This window comes from Rhinoraja longicauda, chromosome 10, assembly GCF_053455715.1.
Source record: "Rhinoraja longicauda isolate Sanriku21f chromosome 10, sRhiLon1.1, whole genome shotgun sequence".
NCBI classification, from domain to species: Eukaryota; Metazoa; Chordata; class Chondrichthyes; order Rajiformes; family Arhynchobatidae; genus Rhinoraja; species Rhinoraja longicauda.
Genome location: NC_135962.1, coordinates 41,492,919 through 41,516,187, shown reverse-complemented (window position 1 = coordinate 41,516,187; position 23,269 = coordinate 41,492,919). Strand labels below are relative to the sequence as shown.

The 23,269-nt window shown below is 36.6% G+C and overlaps 2 protein-coding genes across 6 annotated transcripts in view; one reads left to right on the top strand and one right to left on the bottom strand.

Moving 5' to 3' along the window:
* The window catches only part of LOC144597399 (echinoderm microtubule-associated protein-like 5), a 116,458-nt gene extending 110,688 nt beyond the window's left edge, over positions 1-5,770 (top strand). For 3 of the 4 annotated variants that reach the window (XM_078406726.1, XM_078406725.1, XM_078406727.1), the window contains 6 exons: positions 51-223; positions 1,029-1,191; positions 1,556-1,659; positions 2,740-2,893; positions 4,204-4,304; positions 4,481-5,770. In XM_078406726.1, coding sequence (XP_078262852.1) covers positions 51-223; positions 1,029-1,191; positions 1,556-1,659; positions 2,740-2,893; positions 4,204-4,304; positions 4,481-4,505 — 720 coding nt within the window. In that variant the 3' untranslated portion in view covers positions 4,506-5,770. Of the gene's footprint in view, positions 1-50; positions 224-1,028; positions 1,192-1,533; positions 1,660-2,739; positions 2,894-4,203; positions 4,305-4,480 lie in introns of those variants that run through there. The other variant, XR_013547746.1, reaches the window with a different exon arrangement.
* The window catches only part of zc3h14 (zinc finger CCCH-type containing 14), a 32,654-nt gene continuing 14,801 nt past the window's right edge, over positions 5,417-23,269 (bottom strand). For both annotated transcript variants that reach the window (XM_078406739.1, XM_078406740.1), the window contains exons 8-16: positions 21,919-22,019; positions 19,209-19,364; positions 16,242-16,392; positions 14,580-14,773; positions 11,440-11,563; positions 9,377-9,513; positions 7,406-7,488; positions 7,211-7,320; positions 5,417-7,051 (exon numbers count right to left, since the gene is read on the bottom strand). In XM_078406739.1, coding sequence (XP_078262865.1) covers positions 7,045-7,051; positions 7,211-7,320; positions 7,406-7,488; positions 9,377-9,513; positions 11,440-11,563; positions 14,580-14,773; positions 16,242-16,392; positions 19,209-19,364; positions 21,919-22,019 — 1,063 coding nt within the window. In that variant the 3' untranslated portion in view covers positions 5,417-7,044. The remainder of the gene's footprint in view (positions 7,052-7,210; positions 7,321-7,405; positions 7,489-9,376; positions 9,514-11,439; positions 11,564-14,579; positions 14,774-16,241; positions 16,393-19,208; positions 19,365-21,918; positions 22,020-23,269) is intronic.

The window sequence follows — 23,269 nt, the reverse complement described above, 5'->3', positions numbered from 1 at the left end:
TTAATATGCATTTTAAGTCCTAAATTGTCCTCATTGTAATTGTGTAACAGAAGATGCTGAATAAAGTAAACTTGGGTCATCCTGCTCAAACAGTTGCCTACAGCCCCGAGGGAGAAATGGTAGCCATTGGCATGAAAAATGGCGAGTTCATTATCCTTGTGGTAACATCATTAACAATCTGGGGCAAGAAACGAGACAGAAGATCTTCCATTCAAGATATCAAGTAAGCAAATAAAGATACTCCGAAGAATATTGATCATTTCAAGTTGAAATTTTTAAGTTAGACTTTAAGAAATAATTGTATTTAGTCAATGCCTTTCCATGACCTCCAGACATTCCTAAACATTGTTGTAATATTAGAATGAAAGGATTTAATACTACAGTAAACTCCGATCATCCAGCACTCAAAGGATTTAGCTGCCCGATTGGAAGATTTTCTCAGCTACTGGATATTTCTCCTATTAAAGCATCAACACAATTCCATCTTGTTTTAAATGTTACACCGTGGTATAATCATTTTTCCAATGACGGTGCTGGGAACAGAGCCCCAAGCCCAGTGGGTTTAGTGTGTGGGACCCTGGTAAGCCCAACGCCAACCATCGTAATTTCCAAATTTGGATAACAAATTATTGCAGTTTTACTGTACTCTGAAAATACATTTGAATAGTTTTTATTCATCTGAATTTTATGAAAATTGTGTATTCATGATTTGTTTAGAAGGTGGTCACTGAGTATATAACAATGGAATTTTGGGATGGTTACATTGTTATGAGAGAATTGCTACATGTGAGAAATGTTGCAGTAACATACCACATGCATTTATCCTTTGGAATTGCATGTGGATGATGCTGTCTGCATAATTGGCACATCGATGAACTGGTCATCCAGAAATTTGGTATGTTTTAAAATATTTATTTTTTGAAAATACTTGAATAAATATTTTAAATTAGTTATCTCAAACAATTGGGGCAATGTTTATCTGCATTATTTCTTTGAATTTATTTTGATGGCTGACATCCTTTGTTTAGGTTCAGCCCAAACGCTCAGTTTTTGGCCGTGGGAACATGTGAAAATGCCATAGACTTTTATGACCTAAGATTAGGACCATCTCTAAATCGAATTAGCTATTGCAAAGATATTGGCAGCTTTGTTATCCAAATCGACTTTTCAGCAGACAGCAATTATATCCAGGTACGAATTATAATCCATACGTTTGACCATAAATATATTATAACATGCTGAAATCCCGCAAACCAGTATTCAGCCAAATTTAAAACACTTTTTAAAGAAACTTAAAATAGATGGTGTGTTTGTAATTGTTAAACTCTATCTTGCATTATTTTAAATGCTATTTATGAAACAATCTTTAAAAATTGAAATCTTTTAAGAATCCTAAATGGGATTTCCCTAAATATGTAAACTGGATTACCTTTATTTTTTCGGAGCATGTATGGAGTAGTTTTGTCATAGTTAGTCAATCAATAAGCTTGCTGTTATAATTAAATTATAAAAAATAATGTGTTGTGAATCAAGATCCCAGATATTAATTTCCCAGGTTTCAAATGGATCTTATAAACGATTGGTGTACGAGGTGCCTTTAGGAAAACAAGTTACGGAGCAATCTCGGATTGACAGAATAACTTGGGCTACTTGGACCAGGTGATTTTTGTTCTTAAATTTAGTTTGAATTTTAATTCAAACATTTATTTGATACCAATGTTACATTTGAGTTTTAAGACTATTTGACAAGGCCAGTTTCAGCTCCAACATCATCAATATTACACACAAGATGAGCATTTAGATTATCAATTTCAAGTAATACAGACACAGAAAAGTCTATTTGCTGTTGAATTTCCAGTATAAGCACCCCAACTCTTCCATTACATCATTCTACTCTGAATAAAATTCTTGATTATTTTTCAATGTATTTTCCAAAAAATAGTCTCCTATCCCACTTTCTAGATGCACTCTGCAGTAATAATCTGTGCATATCTTGTGCATAAATGGTTCTGAAATCTATACCATTTAACAATTATCTCGAACACGCTCCATTTACAAGCTGCACATTCTTTGTTACCACAACATTGCTGCTCTTTTCACATAATTTGTTGTTTTATTCCTATCTGTCATTGCTAATCCATGCTTTTCTCATGGTGTGGGAGCAAAAAAAAGGCCATGTTCAGTGATTTAATAAAGATTTGCACTCCACTTTTATGAGAAAAGATACAAGTTTTAATTGTTTTGCTGAAGTGAACATAAAATGCGACCTGCCTCATTGCTTATTAGATGGGTGTGAGTTTCAAATGACTGTGCCCACCTTCGGGCTTTTTAAAGATGGCTTATTATCGGTGTAACTCATAAGCAGTTTAAAGAGGCTCTTCAATTTATTGGCTTATTATCGGTGCAACCCATAAGCAATATATATTTTAAATCACACAAAGATCTTTGGGTCACAACTTGATGTAAGAAAATTGAAATTTAAAATGAACAATTATAGGCATAAATTGTAATTCATTGGGAATCATGGCTTCTTTGGAGTGGATATTGCACTAAGCAGAAGGAAACGTGCCGTCAGAAATGTAAAAAAATGAAATTTACATATCTAGTTGTTCTAGCTGCATTAGAAGATACAAATCTTCTAATGAGGCTAGAACAACTGGACATGTGCATTCAAATTCGGAACAGATGGAACAAAAACTGGGAGGTTTATATGCAATTTACAAGCTTTCATTGTTACAGTATTCTAGGTGATGAAGTCCTTGGAATTTGGTCTCGAAATCTTGATAAAGCTGATGTGAATTGTGCCTGTGTGTCTCACTCTGGACTCAACATTGTAACAGGAGATGACTTTGGCATGGTGAAACTCTTTGACTTTCCCTGCACAGAGAAATTTGTAAGTCCCTTCCTACTTGCTCATATGACAGAATTGCTCCTCACAGATCCTTCATTTGATAATTGTTTACATTTTAGAATATTTCCCTTAAAGTTTTGGCTAAGGCATCAGGAATAATTAATCTCTCAATCAACACAAGTTTTAAAAAATAAGATTTTGTTCTGTGTAAGCACTTCCTGTGTTTACTACATCACAGTAGTCACATTCATTGAAGTATTTTTAATGTTTGTAATGGGCTTTATTGAGAATCAAAGTTGTTATATAAATGCAAGTTTATTTTTTCTTACTCTGGTTGTTTATCTGCTACGGTTAAACCCAAATTGCATGTGTTTTCATTCTCCTAACTACAAAATTTCTCAAACTTTTCCTTCCCCATCCCTTCCCTTCCAAATTCAGGGAGCTCCGGTCTACTGGCTTGCACTAATGCTTTTCCTTTTGCCATCAAACCCAACCTCATTCTAAGATTCCACTTCCTTTGCTTAGAAGCTAGGCCCATTTCCAGATTCAATTTTTCTAACCTCACCATAACTGTATTTGAACCTACCAAGATTCCATCACTCACACATCATCATTTTAATGAAACAATCTCTACCTATTTCACCAAATTAAAAAAGCTTTCTCTGACAGCCATCTTGGGCAGTTCCCATGCATGGTTTCCCTATTTAAATGCATGGAAAGATCCAAAGTTCCTTTCCACCTATATCATTATCCTTCAATATATCTAGGCTCCCTGCTGCACATGCAACCCCTACTGATGAAATTTCCATCTATGTATACATACTGTACTTAAGCCTACCTCACCACCATCCATTTTATTCCCTACTGTGTGCCAATTGTCCATAGGCAACCATAACTGCCTTGAATTGGTTTATCTAATCTATCGTACAGATTCTACTGCCTGCCAATGTTTAAAGCAAACCATTTTAAAAACTTTATTACAAAAAGTATCCCTTCAACATTAAAACAGGTAGTTATTAAAATATCACCAAGTTTCCAATGACAAGAAATTCAAAATTTGCTACACATAATTTAAAACATTAACCTAAGAAAAAAACTATTTTAAATGTGTGTCTGAATGGGGAATGGGTAGTGGTAAATTTATTTTGTCCCCACCACCAACATATCCTCAGCACCAATTGCATAATTTTTCATAAACTTTACAACCCAAGCTGCTTGTACAACATGTACAATGTAACCTTTTCATCAAAAATACATAATCTGACTCAACTTGTTTGCTTCTTTTGAGGACTTTCGGACTTGTTCTTTAGATTAATGATTACATTTATCACAGCTTTTATTTTTACACACAGGCAAAGCACAAAAAGTATTTGGGTCACTCTACCCAGATCACCAACATAAAGTTCACAAGTGGAGACAGATACGTTGTCAGTGCTGGAGGACAAGATTGTAGGTATGATTTGCAAATTTTATGACTAAAGTGTTGACTTTATTCTTAGCATAAGGATATATATATTGGCAATAAACAAACAAAAACTTTAATTTCCACTTGTTTAAGCAGCAAAATTACACTCCCAGAATTTACAATTCATTAAACAACATTTTCTTTTCTCTCCCCTCTGATTCAAGTTTGTTTGTCTGGAAGTGTTTATGAAAATAGCAATTAATCAAAAGAAAGCAAATGGCCATGGAGCAGAGCCTGAATCGAGCAGTCACGAAGCTCAGTTTAATGGGAAAACATGCAAAGAGCTCAACATTTTAAAATAAGGCAGCTAACACTATCTACAAGCTAAATTTGGAAGGCATTTTGGTAAATGCTTAAACTATTTTTGTTTTAAGGCATTTTATCAGATTTTCTATTGCACAGCTATGTGTATATTGATTGATGCAGTTGTAACAGTGTTCAAATCACATTCTTGAATTTTAGGCATAGCTTTGTGTTCTAACTTTAATGTTGACTTACAAATTACTTTGACCATTTTACATCTATGGTCCTGTTGTCAAGGACAGAATTTCTAAACAATCATGTGGCAATGCCATGAAAATGGTTAATTGAGTTCTATCAATATACTAAAGTAAATATTGTAAGTACACTGCTAAATGTAACACAAACTTAATATCTTCAATCTTGTGCTGTAGCTGATTTGGTAAGCAGCCTTAGGACATTTATAGTAAACAGATGCTTTTACTTTTTTTTTAAAATGCTGGTGAGTGTTCTCAATAAAACTATGTAATATCTGATGGCCTTCATCTTGAATGTACCTAACCATTTAAATTGAAAAGCTGAAGCAAGCATGCCAAAGCATACTATGCACTATTGTACCAATCACTGTGGCTACCTGAACAATTAAATTTGGTTCGATGTAATAAGTTTAATTTTTAACTTGTACCGTTTGACTTTTAAGTGTCAAATTTGTGATTCTGCAAATTATCATTTTTTTCATTTATGTACACAAAAATAAAATGTAACTTTTTGAAGTATATACAGTAAATGTGTTATACTTTGACTTACACCCTGGGTTGAAATACAATATACATTTGTTTTATTCAAAGTAATCAAATCACTAAATACTAATTTGTTTAATTTACATAAGTCAAACAATGTCTGTAAATGTAACTTATAAATTAAATATTAAACAAAATTAAATACATGTAATTAATTTAACTCCAAATATTTTATTTAATCATGATTGAAGTCCGTACAAAATGATTTTTAAGTCTACTGTCAAATGATAGCAATTATAATGAAAGGAATCACCTTTGTTCCACCTTTGTTCCAGAAAGTCTACTGGTGCTTTGATAAGATTTACCGTGACATATGCATAACTTACCAATGCACCAAGCTGCATTATTGTAACTTGAATACTTTGCACTATGTAGTCTGTAAACAGCAATATTTCTCAATTTTTGTTATAAAAATTCTACTAAATTCAGTTACTTAAAATCAAAATAAACTTCTGCGTGTGATTTTGTTTTGAAAAACTAATTCAGATTAATTACATTCTAGTATTAGACTAACACAAAAACTCACCATCGACACCCTCATCTTGGATTACTGTACAATGAAGTGATGGAAAAACTTCATTTCATGAGATGTATGTTAATTGATAACGGATTATGCTTAGAAAAACTAAAAGCTATGCTCACACGTAATGTAAATCTGAAGTGTAACAAAATGTAATATGCACAAAAATACTTAACACAGTACTTGGGTGTCTCTGAGTCATTCAAGGGGTTATAGAGAATTTGACAACCTGATTTATGCAAATAATAAATTCTACATCCCAATTTTATAGTTTATAGGGAGAGCTTTCAAATAAACTATGCAACCCCTCTTGAAAATGATTTACACGACCACTAACCACAAAATAATTAATTAAAAAAATCAAGATTCCATGTGTATTCCTTCACAATAAAACAACCAATATTTCCACTTCAAACTTCTTTTCATTTAAAACTCAAACTTTGCAAATACATTCACTGTTTGTTTTTGAAGCATCAAAATTGAACATCTTTAGAAAAGGAATTGAAAATGAATATCAAGCATTACATTTTTTTCAACTGATCTTTGTTTTAGCATTTCTCAAAGGTTCTACAGCTAATTCTCATGGGGTAAAGGAGAGAGTATGCTTTGCACACCTGGTTTTAATTTCCCCACGTAAATTACAACTCCTGGGGCCATGCTGTTTTTTCACAGGAGGGTGATAGGTAGAAAGCAGCAGAATATATATACACGTAAAATTGTGTTAAGGATATAAAACACCTAAATTACAAACAACAATATGGTCATGAGAAAATAATGTGAAGGAGTGCCATTGAAAAGAACAAAACCAGTAACTGATTCATGAAACAAACTTAATTATTTTACTATAAACTCATCCTCAACAGAAGTGGTCTTACATCAATATGATGTTCTTTGAAAATTTCCATTGAATTCAAGATACTGTCTCTAACAGCACAAAATACAAGTCACACAATGCACCTTACAAAACCCATTGAGAAATGACATGTCAATATCCAAATTATATGCAAAAAAAATTAGTCAGTTCATGTTGGGGAGAAAATTACATTTAAAATATTGGATACTCAATGTTGAAGAAAATTGGAAGAGGGAAAATACAAATTTGTAAAATGCTATATTAAACAGTTGCAGTCTTTTATCCACAGTAGAGATTCTGCACGATTCAAACTGATCATTCACTGAAAAAGAAAGTAAAGATGTCTAAGATTTTATGAGTAGTATTAATCCTATAAAATTGGCATTTAAATTGTGATTAAGCACAGATGATAGAGGCAAATTAGCCTTTAATATTTACAAATTGGTTAAAGTTATTATCTTGCTTTACCTAAACATATTACCTATTTTGTTGAGATCTGGTCCATTTTAGTGCATGGCGTGGAGGTAATGCAATTGTAGGATGGTAGAATGTGCAGTCAGCTCTCTTACAGTGTGAACTGAAGCGGCAAGGCTGGGAAAAATGAAGGTGAAAGTCATCACTTGTGCAAATGCATCACTTGCAATAAATTCTGAAGATTTCAAACAACGTTGCATACCTTCGGATGAATAAAAGGGCACTCCACCTTTTTGCAATCTGGAAAAAATCGACATAGAGAACTGCTCACGTTTATCACAGGAGCTGTAAAATAAGTAAGATTTAAGATCAACTGTTCTCATTTCAAAAATGAGTTAACATCCAAGTAAAATGTCAGTGATTTTCCCCACTACTCCTACTCTACATATAATTTTTTTTGCTGTTACTCAAACGTTGTCAAGTTTTCCCTATACAAATTCATATTCCCCAAAACTATAATGCACACAACCTATGTAAAGCAGAGGTGGCAGCATCACACTATCCCAGCCCAATGCAGGGGCAAAGTGGAAAGAGGTGTGGCAGCCCAGTTTCTATCAGGATACCTATAAATTCTGTGGAAGATATTTTCATTCTTATGCACACACAGTAATAGCTATGGTGATTTAAATTACACTTACACCTCATGATTGAATTAAGCCATGTTTTCTCATACAACTACCCTTGCAGACCAAAAAAAGTTTCCTTTAGTGGACTTGGGCAGGTGATCATAAATATACTCCACCATCTCAAATACTAGAGCTGGCTGGTTGGTAGTCTATAGGAGATGTCAAATTCAGATTAGAGCCTACTTCCAATATGCCAATCAGGGGTTTTAATCACACAAGGGACTAATTTTAGAAAGTGGCACAAGGTACTGAATAGCCTCATTATGTTCCAATCTTGAGGTACTAAATGGCCAAGACACAAATCAGGCACTTTTCATCTTTTGATATCTGTTGCAGCCATCTTTACAGTAGCCCTTAATTTGCAAGTTACCAAAACTTTTTACTTTCGCTTTCCATAGTGTGGAATACTGTGGTAAGGAAGAGTAGCATAAGTCTTCTTCATTTTACCTTTATTTATTGGGAGCCACAAAAAAGTAAAACATCATGCAGATGCTAGTCTTTCATGTTTTATGGGACAGAGAGAAAAAGGAAGTTGTTTAAAGAAACACAGTATAACCAAGCCAAAATTACATTCCAAACAGAATATATAACAAAATTCTGTACATGACAATACCTTGAGTCTATTTTTCCTGAAACCTAATAATGATTTGCTGTACAACAGTCAACATTAGGCAAAGTTTAAGGTGCTAGAAAATATCAGATTATAAAATGGAGCAATGTTGCAAAATAACAAATCAATTTACTCATAAGTCATCTATATATTTCTTGAAATTTTCCTCATACATGTACTGCTCTACATATGATAGTATTCCAGTAGCTTACCTAATGGTCGTATTTCATGTGTCAACCAAGACAAGGAGCAACATTTCATCATGGGGACATCATTGCCAAGACTGATTGTGGACACATGGATGAGTAGATATGTGCATTGCTTTTTAAAAAATCTCCTGTCCTGAAGATTAATCCAGTTTGTATTGATCAAATGGATGTCCACTTGCCAGTTGTAAAGGTCTTAATTGATTTGGGTGGCCACACCCGATTATAAACATGCTTTGATTAACAGCACAAAGCTAGCCAAAAATCAGCACCATGCAGGGGTGAAATACTGTTAAAGAAAGTATTAAAGATGCAGCAAGTTTGCTCTTGTAAAAATTTAAATGATACAGCTTAAATTTGCAGCTGACTGTAGACATGGCATCTTGGTGCATGCCAATCAATGTAGATTTAAACTGCTCAAGATTATTTCAGAATGAACAAGCTGGGTGTTCATGACAAGCTGATGATTGTCATCATTACTAAGAACAGACTTATAAAACCAAATTCTAAATATTCATGAAATTTAAGTCGTGTGGTGTGATTTGAACTCTTCTATTTTTTTAAATTCAGGATTCTGGAGTACCAGTCTGGTAGTTTCAACTCTCGCTGAGAATCTCTTTTGATTTCAGCAGTTACAACATTCTCCCTCCCTGAAAAATTACCTTTTAGTAACCACCTCAAGTATTGAGATTCAATTCTTCATTCATGAATCAATATTGTATTATACAAACCTGGCTGTTTTGGCACCACAGCAGTCCGTCTGCTTGCGTGTGTGTATGGACAATCTGGTCTAGTACACTTGGAATCATATTTGCAGTTTGGATGGATAAATAGGCATTTGTCCCCAAATTTACACTTTGGAAAGGTTCTAGGAAAGAGCAAAGATATTACTATAGTACAAGAACATCACAAAAACGTTATACAACGTGTGGAAGTTCCATGTTCTTTGAAAAAACTCAAAAATTGAATTTTACAATATAAACAAAAATGCCAATTTTCACACAAGCACAATTGCATTGCTTATATTTTTCTCATTTAATTTGAAACCAAGAAGACTAGCATCAAAAAAGCCAGATCTTTGCAATAACACCGCTCATGATTTGCTTACTCAAAGTTTTGTTGGGTTACAAGTTTTCTTCTGGGAAATAGAACATCAGAATTACTACATGAAGCAAGGGGAATTTAGGACACATATGTGTCCTAATTTAGGATACTTAAGGATAGCAGAGTCAGGGGGTATGGGGCGAAGGCAGGAACGGAGTACTGATTGAGAATGATCAGCCATGATCACATTGAATGGCGGTGTTGGGTCGAAGGGCCGAATGGCCTACTCCTGCACCTATTGTCTATATGCTAGAAATACCCAAAGGGTCAGGTAACATCAACGGGGAAACATTACATTACATTTAAGACTGATCCACTTCCTGCAGGTTCCAAAAACACCAGAGTTTAAAGTTGAGCCAGGCATCATGTTTGGCATGGACATTGTGGGTTGAAGGTCTGTTCATGTGCTGTAGTGTTCAATGTTCATTAATTTTACGGTGCATTTTCTCAACCTACATAGGTTTTCTTAGCACAAATATTATGGTCAGCATAAAAAGTATTAGAAAAATCGGGCGTAAGAAGTAAGATTTCATTTTAGGGGAGTCAGGGGGTATGGGGAGAAGGCAGGAACGGGGTACTGATTGAGAATGATCAGCCATGATCACATTGAATGGCGGTGCTGGCTCGAAGGGCCGAATGGCCTTCTCCTGCACCTATTGTCTATTGTCTATTGAACCTTTGGAATACTCTATCCAAGAGAGCTCTAGTGGCCCAGTCACTATTAAGTGAATTAAGAAATATGGGGTTAGGACAGGGAAGTGTTACTAAGATACAAGATTTTATTGAATGGTAGAGCAGGTGTACCTATCCAAAAGCCTCTTAAACATCACTATCGGATCTGCCTCCACTACCACTCCTGGCTGTGTGATCAAGGCTTCCACCACCCTTGGTGTAAAAATTTGCCTCACACATCTCCATTAAACTTTGCCTCTTTCAATAGACAATAGGTGCAGGAGTGGGCCATCCGGTCCTTCGAGCCAGCACCGCCATTCAATGTGATCACGGCTGATCATTCACCTTAAAGTTATGCCCACTAATCTTTGACATTTCCACCCTGGGAAAAAAGGTTCTGACCATCTATTCCATCTATGCCTCTCATAAATTTATATACTGCTATCAGATCTCCCCTCAGCCTCTGCTGCTCTGGAGAAAACAATCCAAGTTTGTCAAACCTCTCCTTATAGCTAATACCTACTAATCCAGGCAGCATTCTGTTAAACTCTTTTGTACCCTTTCCAAAGCATCCACATCTTTATTGTATTGGAGTGAGCAGAATTGTACTTGATACTCATCAGCTAGAGTGCCGTCCTGACCTCCGATCCATCTCATTGGAGACCTTTGAACTATCTTTAATTGGACTATCGGATTTCAATGTTATATCTTTCACTAAATGTTGTACTCTGTGTACCTCGGTACACATGATAATAATAAATTAAACTACTCCAAATGCTGCATCTTGACTTCCTGACTATTATTCTCAATGCCCCAACTAATGAATGCAAGCAATATAATCTTTCCATGCCACTCCATCTGCTTGTGATGCCACTTTCAGGGAGCTATGGACCTGGACCCCAAGATTTCCCTGTATGTTAATCTGTTAAGGATCTTGCCATTAACTGTATACTTTCCCCATGCAACACCTTACACTTACTTAAATTATTGATAAATACCTTGGACTGAAGGTACTCACTTGCATGAAGCTACAGGATGATGGTACATACAATCATCACCATTTTTACAGGCAGGCCAGTACTTGCATCGCTCTAGAAGTTTCTGTCGTTTTGGTTGAAAGCTGCTGTTATCAATCTCTTCTTCTAAAATTGGAAAAAGATGATTTGATATATTCAATAGAAAAAGGATCCAACACTAGATATGTTCTTTTACACAGATTAGAATTCTGTCAATTTCAATTCAATAATTCCTTAGCCAAACATCAAAGGGTCATCAAATAAACAATATTGGTTTAGCATAAATATATTTTAATGATCCAAAGTGAATTCAATATTAAAAAGTTAACATGTATTTACTGCTTTTTGTCTTGACTGCCACCTTTGGACTAGTCCCAATCAGTTTATCATATCATATCATATATATACAGCCGGAAACAGGCCTTTTCGGCGCACCAAGTCCGTGCCGCCCAGCGATCCCCGTACATTAACACTATCCTACACCCACTAGGGACAATTTTTTTAACATTTACCCAGCCAATTAACCTACATACCTGTACGTCTTTGGAGTGTGGGAGGAAACCGAAGATCTCGGAGAAAACCCACGCAGGTCACGGGGAGAACGTACAAACTCCTTACAGTGCAGCACCCGTAGTCAGGATCGAACCTGAGACTCCGGCGCTGCATTCACTGTAAAGCAGCAACTCTACCGCTGCGCTACCGTGCCGCCAGTTCAGAATGAGTAACTGTTACATGTAACCAGTGCACCAACAGACACCAGCTGTGACTAGAGTACAACACACATATGATCTTTTCCCCTTTTGCCTAAACCACCAACAAAGCCACAAGAACAAAATAAACTTTGGCTCTTTATCCATTCCAACAAATGCCAGGATCTCATGAGCCTCTTTTGTCACCAAGAGTAACAAATAAGCTACTTTTTTTATAACCAGTAAGTGGCAAACATAACCCCAAATCCTAGCCATTTTAGCCCTCAATCTGCAACTCGCTACCTTTCATGCTCTCTCAAAACTCAACCTGCTGTGCGAGATCTCATTCTGAACAACCATACCCACATCCCCTCAAGACCCTGCAAACTCTATCATTGATATCTTGCAAATGATCATTCCCTCTCCATACTCTCTTCCTTCAGAAGGCCTTTGAATAAATCATCTCTGGCTTTCATACCCAGTTTTGTCACAACTCCGTGTTTAATTTACTCCACTTACATTTTGATCAGGCCACAGGGTTGAAATACACTTCCTCATCCTTTCTGCAGCATTTGAAACAGATAACACACCACTCTCCTAGAATTATTGATTTCCATTATCAGAAGTGGGATACCCTACCTTGATTCCACTATTACTTCTCTAATAGGCCAAAACACCTCCAGCAATGTCTTCTTCTATCGCTCTCACCTGCCGATGACATCTCATGGCAGTTCTATGTGGTCACACTCTTCTAATGTACTAGCAGACTCCATCTCTCTAATGTTTCTCCATTATCTTTATTCAGTTAGTCTACTTTTTCAAAATGCAGCCTGTTAAGTTTACAACTAAATATTGGGAAGATAGAATACATCACCTTCACATCTGGAACAAGCCCCTTAGCTTATATTTGAGTCTGTTGCCATTGACTCAGAACAAAACCAGAATCCTATTTAACTGCAGATGGGATTTTGATACAACAGCTTAAGAAATTTGGCCTACTCCTTCCATTTCTTATGTTCCTGTATCAGAATCCCACAAGACTGCTATCCCATTCAGTGAAATCATTCATAACCATCTACCTGATTCACTTTCTTGCCAAAGTCCCTTCACTTGTTTACCAATATGCCTTAAATTTACTTGAATATAATCAATAACCGAATATTCACAGGCCACTGACACAATTCCAAATATTTACAGATTCCGAGTAAAAGGAAAAAAATCTGATTTAATCCATTATCCCATCTAGTTCCAGACTCTCCAAAGGAAATGGGTTATCAGCATTAAACCTATGAGTCCCTCTCAGATGGACAAAAAGATCATCTCCCATACTTCCATATTTTGATGAGGAAATACAAATTCTATTCATTTGCTTTCTCAAGAACACCCTTGTGATCTCAGAAAATCAATCACACTAACTCCAAGTAATGTATGCTCTTACTTAGGAATGGACCAAAACTGCAGGTGAAACTTTCAGGTTGCATACAAGGCTGCAATATGAACACATGTGTAATCAACAAAGCCCCAGTACAAATGCAGCAAAAGACGCATCATTATATTCCAACTCCCTTGTTACAAAGTACTATTTGGCTCCGTAATTGCTTATCACTTTTCATGAGAACTTGCACACCAAGATTTTCAATATTAGTAGACCAGTTTCTCTCCATTCTCATCAAGCAAGTAATCACACACTTTACTGCAATATACTTCACCTGTCACTTTCTTGCGTGCTCATTTAACCAATCCATATCAATTTGCATTACTAAATAGCTATTTCCCATGTGGTTTTTGGTCAATAAAACTTGGATTTATTACTCAATAACCTTACATGCCCAAGGATCTAATATGCATCTTAGTGGTGTCTCACTACGACCCTGAAAACAATCCATTTATTCCTATCAATTCTCTCTTTCCCCCAAATCCATAAGCCTTTATTTTATTTAGTAACATTAGGGCACTTTACAAGATGCCTTTTGAAAATCCTTTCACATTATATTTTCCTTTAACTATCCTGCTGGTTGCACCAAAAAACCTTTATGCTTAAACATATTATGATTTTCTAAATGTCTTGTTTGTCTGCCCAATGGATAATGGATTCTAGTATTTGATCAACAAGTGGGATCAAGCTAAGAGGGTTTGTGATTCATCTTCTCTTGCATGGTATTATATCTGCTACCTTTTAATCTGTTCCAGAATCTCTGACATTCTGAAAGATCATCACTAGTGCATAAATATCACATTTCCATTCCCTTCAGAACATTGTTTACTTTGACCACTTCTGCTGAAACCCACATCCATGTTTATTCCCCCCCAACACTTCCCCCACTAGGACGTTACGGAAGAAAATTAAATAAGAAATTAACAAAATGTGCTCATTGAGCTGAATAAACGTTTCCTCCGTCTGGAAGCTTTCATGTGTAATTATTAACTCTAAAAATACCAAATTAAGCATTTACCATCCGATTCAATCGATGTGTGAGCAACAGGTTGTAATGATAATCCGTATTTCCTTCCAGGCTCTTGTAAAGGAGTCTCTTGCTCCACTGGCTCAGTCTCCTCATCTTGTTCTGAAATAGATCCAGGAGGACTTGGAATGCCATCCAGTGTCACAATAAATTTAGGACTTGATTCCTCGGAGTCAATTTGATCTCTATCAAGAAAATATAAAAACAGTGATTAATAATATTAAGCCTCCTTCAATTATAGATTAAAACAGGATAAATATAACCAAATATGGATGGAACAATATACAACTTAAGGAATCCAACTACAGAGAAACTTCCATAATGAACCCAGAAATTACTGTAAAGATATTTTAATAGCTACTAGAGTTCTTGGTCAGCAACTACAGATAATACATCCAGGTTAGCATAGTGCATCTTAAGTAGGTATTTACATGTGGTAGAGTCCGCAAGTAATTGTTGCTTTTGGACGTTAAGCAATAAAGGTTAAGATTTCAGGGATGATTTCAAAGCAGCTTTGGTGAGTTGCTGCTGGATTTCTTATAAATGTCACACACTGTAAGTGAGTGTGCTACTGATGAAATGAGTGGAAGTTTAAGATAGTGGATTGAATACAAGGGAAAATGATGGAATTGAGTTGTGAGAATTCTGAAAAGTACTTGAGAAGGTTCTACATAATAGACTTGCTGCAAAAGTTAAAAGACAAGCAATTATATTAGATATGGCCACATGAGCAGATGGCCAGCTGAAAGAAAGCAGAGCACAAAAGTCAAAATATATGCCCCAAAGATTATTGCTAGGGTCTCTTTCCTAATACAACTGACAGAAAGTTCAGAGGAGAGATTAGGAAGTCCATTAAGTTTTAATTTGGCAAGGATACAGACATAATTGAAATGATCTCCTTCTATGCCCCAGAGTTACATACAAAAAGGACCTTGAAGTTTGAATATAATATTACTCTGAGAAAAAAAAACAAATCAGGCATTTCAAGAAAAGCAAAGAATTGGCTGCCGGTAAAGAGGATGAAAGAGGGACAGATAAGGTTTAATGTGGAAAATTGTAAGCTAGAACATTTCTCGGTGGGGGATTGGTAGAACAGAAAACATTGAAACTAAATATCCTTTTTAACAATTGGAGCATTTAAATATTTGACCTAAAAGCAATTCCATTTTAATTTATTATTTGACATTGCTCTGAAGGAATGTACTACATCTATGATTAGAATGCTTATTGCCCATTTGAAAATCTGGTAAAAGTTTGCATGGTGCATTAGCTTTCAGCCAAGATTATCAGTTCGCCTGTATCCCCTATCAAAGGAATTTAATTTGCGGTGCCCAGCGATCAGTTTACCAGATTCTAAGTGTTCCCATATTGAATGAGGAGCATGTCTTTTAAGGTCATGATTTGGAGCACAGGCTTGATGGCTGATTCAGCACACAAAATTGGGAAGGATCTAGAAGACTTTTTCATTTCAAATGCAAAGTCAAGTAGGAAATGCACAGATTTATTCTTGATGGGGTTCGACTGATAAGCAATTAAGTTGTATCACACACAAAAACCTGACTAACTGATGGAATATACTGAAATTAAATATAATGAAAATGCAATCTCGCAGAGCAGCCATTAAATCTTGCAATACATGAAGGAGCTACTCACTTCGTCTGCACCATATGTTCTTGTTCAGCTGGCACACTTTCCACATAAACTGCAGCTTTTTCCTGGAGCTGGGGTTCCACTCCTCCTAATACTGGCTTCTTCAAGATAAAGGATCTTGTATCACCACCGGGTTTTGCTTCTACTGGTTGCACTATAGAAATCATAAAAAGTTATATTTTACAACAATTAACAACTGTGGAATCCATTTGATTTGTTCATAGTACCTGTACCTCACCATACTAGTGCACATGACAAGCAACTCAAATTAAAACTTGAGTTGGAGACAGTGCATAAAGTGAGATGACGCAAATTATTGCCGTAATAATATTTAAAGAAAAGATGCACTCCGTCTCCGTCCAAGCTTTGAGATTGAATGCTTTATGCAAATATAGGCTTCAAATATGCCTAGAGATATGAAACTGTATATACTGGAATCTTGCACAAAAAAAGTGGTTGAGGAACTTAGTAGATCAGGCAGCATCTGTAGAGGGGCTTTTCACTCCACCGCCACGTGATTAGTCCAAAAAAAAAGGGTCATCTGTCCATTTCCTCCATAGATGGTGCCTGACCCGCTGAGTTCCTCCAGCACATTGTGTTTTGCTTCAAATATGCTTGCCCAGCTGGCTGTGAATGAACTGATGAGACAAAAAGTACTTATGCCCTCAAACAAATAACAAATGCACAATGAATGAAAACTACAGGACAATACAATTCAATTACATAGACCATAAAGACATAGGAACAGAATTGGGTCATTTGGCCCAACAGGTCTGCTGCACCATTCTATCATGGCTGATCTATTTTTCCCTCTTCATCCCATTCTCCTGCCTTCTTTCCGTAACCTTTGACACCTTTACTATTCAAGAACCTATCAATCTCCGCTTTAAAAATACCCAATGTTTGGCCTCTACTGCCATCTGTGGCAAAGAATTCCACAGATTCACTAAAGAAACTCCAACTCATCTCCATTCTAAAGGTATGTCCTTTTATTCTGAGGCTGTGCCCTCCTAGACTCCTGCTATTGGAAACATCCTCTCCACATCCACTCTATCTAGGCCTATCATTATTTGCTTTGAGGTTTATTTTTGTGATCAAAGGCTAAAACGATGCAATATTTCTAAAAACAGAAAATGCACTAAACTTGACTGCAGAAAAGATTCAGCACCAACATGTTTTGCCAAAAGTAACAAGTAAATGATCCACCTTGGCTTTCACCCAAAAACTTAGCACCACAAAAGTCATTCTGCAGCCAATCTGATTTACTTCATATGATATTAAAAAAAACAAAGGGTCAAGTCATCCCAGTTGAAGGTCCGCAGTCCAGAATTAGTCAGATCTTTGGCAGCTACCAAACATGGTGGAAAATTGCCCACATACTCGCAGAAAAAAATGACAAATCTAATCTAATTACCAACCAGCTAACACTCAAAGTGACGGAAAACGATGGATTAAAGTGACGGAAAGCATTGTCAAAGGCTTTATCAAATGGTTCTAACTCACTATTAAGCCTTTCAAATATGCCTATTTTGGATTTCTCCAGAACCACTTAGCTCTGAACCTCAACCTAGTGTTGGTATAAATATTGAATAAAGAGGTGAATTCCAAAAATCACTGTTCCCATCATTAATGTTACTTTTAACTGATTGTGATGTCAACGAAAAAAAATCCTTATGTACGGGAAATGATTTGGATGAAAGGCAATCACCCAGCCGCAGTTCATTGCTTCAGGAGCTCTCCAGGGTAGTACCAATAAGACAACAATTGGCATTTGTTTCTTCAATGATGCCCTTCCATCATGAGAAAAGCAGGAACTATTACTGATGATTACAAGATTCAATTTCTCTTACAATTTAGCTGAAAATAAAACTATGTGCCTGCATTCAGCATGACCGAGGCAATAGCTGGGCATGAACCATTAGATGACAAATAATAATCAGATCCTACAAGAGAGAATCTAACCATTTGCCCTCAGCATTCAGTGGCATTACTATAATCAAGTGCTCCATATTCACTTTTACGCAAGTTACGGATGACAAGAAAGTAAACACTACAACCAGGTTGACAGGTTCGTATTTTGTTGCGAGCGATTGGTTTCTTGACATCCTAATGCCTTTCCACCATTTTACAAGGTATACATCAAGAGTGAATATTGGAATATTTTTCACTTTCTTGGATGAGTGCAGCTCAAACAATACCCAAGACAGTCACCAGTCATGACCAACCAACTCTCTTGAATGCCACCCTATCCACACTCTGCACCATTACACACCAATAAGCCATCAGAAAACTTCAACAGTATTTTCCCAACGTATAACATTTACTAACAATGAAGAAAAGGACAGCATGCATGTGGAAATATGTCACCACCTTCAAGTTCTCTTCCAAGAGAAAAATACTGAATTTAGTACAAAGAAGAAAAAAGGGAAAGCTTTCCAGTGTAAATGTAAAATTAAAGTTTTAGAAAGGTTGAAAGCGAGGGGAATAGAAGTAAGGAAAATTAATTTGGGGATTGAGGTCTATAAAGTAAGAGTAATCCAACAGCTAGAGATGGGGTATAATCTAGTGTTCATATAAATCAACTAGATGAGCAAAGAGCAAAGATTATTATTAAACTGAGAAAGAGCCAGGGTCCCAAGTAACTATAACTTGGTCATTATTGGCATATTGAACGGAATGTGGGTGGAGATTTGATGTTAGGAAGGAAGTCATTAAAATAAAGGAAATATGTATTTAAAGAGGTGTGGGGAGGGAGGGGTGAAGGGGATGGGGGAGCAGGGAGGGGAAGAGGGGGTGCTGTACCAATGCAGGAGAGATTTGGACCCAACGGGTACACTTGGTCTAGTGTATTTTAAAAGCCAAGATAAAGAAAACATTAAATCACAACATTATCTGCCCAATAAATACATAAACTTCCAATAAAGGCCTCTATAATTGTATTCCTCTGATGTCAATCATTTTGATTCTTACAGAAATACTTTTGCACTGGTTGTTCAGCTTCATTGATCTGTAATTGTAAGGCTTGCTGATGTATTTTGTCTACCGGATTAATCACTTCAATTTCACTGCTTTCACGTATGGCCCGAGTTCTAGGAGCCACAGGTACCATCTGTTTCTGTGAAACAACTGCACAAAAGAAAAAATTGCATTTTTTTTTTATCCACTCTTCAAACAATTTAATCTCTACTCAAACAATTTTAAATGCACTTCCAGATAAACTAAGCAGAAAATGTGATTGAAATTTCAAGTTATATTTCTTCAGTTTTACAATGTAAAAAAATCAATGTCGAGTAACAAGTGAAAATTGAATGTTTTGCTATGATGAAACGCAGCTTTTAATGCAAAGCGTCCAAGATGGAATTTAAAAAAATATTCAAACATAGCAATACAAAAAATAAAATACTTAGGCATTTGTTTAATTCTTGTTAAAATAATACCTACTTGTCAGATACAACTACTGTCTGTCAGGTCCATGCTGGCTAACTGCAAAAAACTCCAGCAGTCCCTCTCCTTATTTCCAGGTATCTATAAAAGTTTATACTCTCTGGCAACCTCATCAATTCCCTTTTTAATTATTTAGCCACTTGTCTATACTAATAGGTAACTTACAGTATCCATTTAAGCACATCTTTGGAATCGGAGAGCAAACAGTTTATCTGGTGGAAACTATAAGGTTAAGGAGCAAAGGACAAGCTCCACACATTCAAAAGGTCAGGATCAAACCCAGTGCCTGGAGCTGTGAGGCAGGAGCACCACCTAGTTTGCTACCACATGAATGGTCAAACCAATTCATCCGAGGACGTAGACAAGTTACTAAATGATACTTTGCATCTGTTCTCGCGAGGATTGGACATGAAGGACAATGAGATAGGTGTAGAGAATACTAATATGCAGAGGTAGTTTGAGATTAAGAAGGTGGTGGTGTTGAGGCTCTTGAAGACCATTAAGGTGGATAAATCCTCAGGGCATGGTGGGATCTACCCCAGGGCATTGAGAGAGGCAAGAGAGGAGATTGCAGGAACCTTGACAAAGATCTTTGCGTCTCATCTAGCCACAGGCGAGATACCGGAGGGCTGGAGAATACCTAACATTGTTCCTTTGTTTAGGAAGAGAGGTAGGGAGAATCTAGGGAATTATAGGCCGGTGAGCCACGTCAGGGATAGTATTTATTCCCATTTGGAAGGGAATGGGTTAATTAGCGACGGTCAGCATGACTTTGTACACGGCAGATAATTGATTGTTTTTATGAGGTGGCAGCGAAGGCGATCGATGAGGGTAAGGGGGTAGATATGATCTACATGGATTTCAGTAAGGTATTTGATAAAGATAAAGTAAGCTGATCCAGAAGATTACAATGCTCAGGATTAACAATGATTTGGTGATATGGATTCATAACTAGCTTACTAATAAAAGACAGGGTTGTTGTGGAAGGACAATTTTCAGGTTGGAGGACTATGACCTGTGGAATTCTGCAAGGATCTGTGCTGGGACCTCTGTTGTGTGTAATATATAAAATGAGTTGGATCTAAACATAGATGGGTTGGTTAGTAAGTTTGCATATTACACCAGGATTACTGGGATTGCAGACTGTGAGAAAGGTTGTCCAAGTATACAGAGGGATATCGATATTACAGAAATGGGTGAAGAAATGGCAGATGGAGTTTTACCAAGCAAGAGCAAGGTGTTGCACTTTGGAAGGTTGAATGTAAAGGGAAAATATACAATTAGTGGCAAGACCCTTAACAGCATTCATGTACAGAGGGATCTTGGGCTAAAGTCGATAACCCCCTGAAAATGGCAGCACAAGTAGATATAAAGAAGGCATGTAGTATGCTTGTCTTCATTAGTCGAAGCATTGAGTATGAGTCAGGAAGTCATGATGCAGTTTTATTACAGGAAGAATGTAGAGGATTTGGAAATGGTACAGAGCGGGTTAAACCAAATGAAGTCTGGTATTAGCTACTGGGATAGGTTAGACAGACTTGGAATGTTTTCTCTGGAACACCAGAGGTTGAGAGAAGACCTGACAGAAGTATATTAAATTATGAGTCATAAATAGGGTAGACAGTCAGAATCTTTTTCCCAGGATAGAAATATCAAATGTCAGCGAGCATAGCTTTAAGGTGACTGGGGAAGAAGGGCAACGTTTAAAGGAGATGTGCAGGGCAAGTTAAATGTTTTTACACAGAGGGTGATGAGTGTCTGGAACGCACTGCTGGGGGTGATGGTGGAGACTGATACTATGGCGGCACTTAAGGGACTTTTGGATAGGCATATGGATATGCAGGGAATGGAGATAGAGCTTATATGCAGGCAGATGGGAATTGGTTGGCATCATGTTTAGCACAGTCATTATGTGCCAATGAGCCTGTTCTTATGCTGTACTGTTCTATGTTCTATCTGGAGCATCAGGTGCGACACTGAAAATAAATAGGATCTAAAAATAGCGATTAATGTGTTACCTAGTCTTGCTTTCAAAAAGATCCGTCTTAGGAAGGATCCCAACACAAAATGCAGTCTGCCCATTCCCTCCAGAGAAGCAAATATCAATTAAAAACTAACAGCAAATTCCAACAAACGAATGCTAATATTTATCAATTATATAATTTACTGTAGCCATGACAAAGAGCACAAAATCCAAACCACCCTGATAGGGCATATTGATAAAACAACATATTACCTGCTGGGTAACTTGTCGTCTTGCATACAGATTTCTGGGCCTCTGTGATAGCTTTTAGTATTAGATTCTTATTGGCCTGTTTAGAAGGTGGCAAAGTAGGCCTGAAGGAAAAATTATGATATATTTCACTTAATTTTACATATTAACAAACTACAAAATGCTGTCTGTTATAAAGTTCCTCTTTCCCAGGGATGCAGAATCTTTATAACATTGACATGAGAAGACAAAGTCCTTATGCCACTTTCCACAAGGGAGGACATAAGTGATTTGTTATTTTCTTTCAGAAAACTCATGAAAATAGCTTGCATGTTACTCATCAATTATTTTATAGAATTGTTTAAAGATCACATTACATTTCTAACTTTTACGTTTGGTTTATTATATGTTTTCACAAAATTTAAGCGTAGGTCTAGATCACATGGTTTATATAAATGAAACTTCGAGAGTTTAAAAACACTTCTATCTTTCTGCTCCATTTCACGCAATAATTGAATTAGATTTATAATAGTATCACAGTGCATACAACTCTTGACAATCAGTTAAACCAAAAATTAGATTTTATTTCTTTGAGATGTGAGGATTTCTGAAAATGCCAGATTTTACCCATGCTTCATTGTCCTCAATAAGGTGCTGCTGAAACACCTTCTTCAATCACTGCAGCCGTTCTGGTGAAGGCACGTCCACAACAATGCAGGAAAGGAAGTTCCAGAAGTTAAACTCAGTAACAATGAAGGAACAATACATCGGGATGATGTGCCACTTGGCCAGAACTCTGCAGGTGGCGCCATACCCATGCAGCTGTTGTCCTTGCTCTTCTCGAAATTAGTCATACGGCACAGAAACAGATCCTTCGACCAAACGTAGAGCAATAACTGTAACTGTAATTCTTTTTGTGCACAACCCGCAGGCATTGCCACTTTCATTTCACTGCACATCGAGTATGTGTATGTGACAAATAAATTTGACTTGACTTGACTTGATATCGATCTTAGTCCCATTTTCCTGCACTTGGTCCATGCCCTTCTATGCCTTGGCAATTCAACTGTTTACCTGGACTCTTCTCAAATGTTGTGAGAATCTCTGCATCCACCAGACACCATCGCAGGCAGAGGACCCCAGATTCCAATCACCCTCTGGGTGTAAAAATTTCTTATCCATATTTCCTCCAAACCTCTTAGCCCTTTTCCTAAATCTATAGTTTCTAGTTTTTGATTCCTCTGCTATGGGGGAAGGTTTCCCATTAGCTACCCTATATACACCGATGAGCCAAAACATTATGACCACTGACAGGTGAAGTGAATAACATTGATTATCTTGTTACAACGTTACCTGTCAAGGGGTGGGATATATT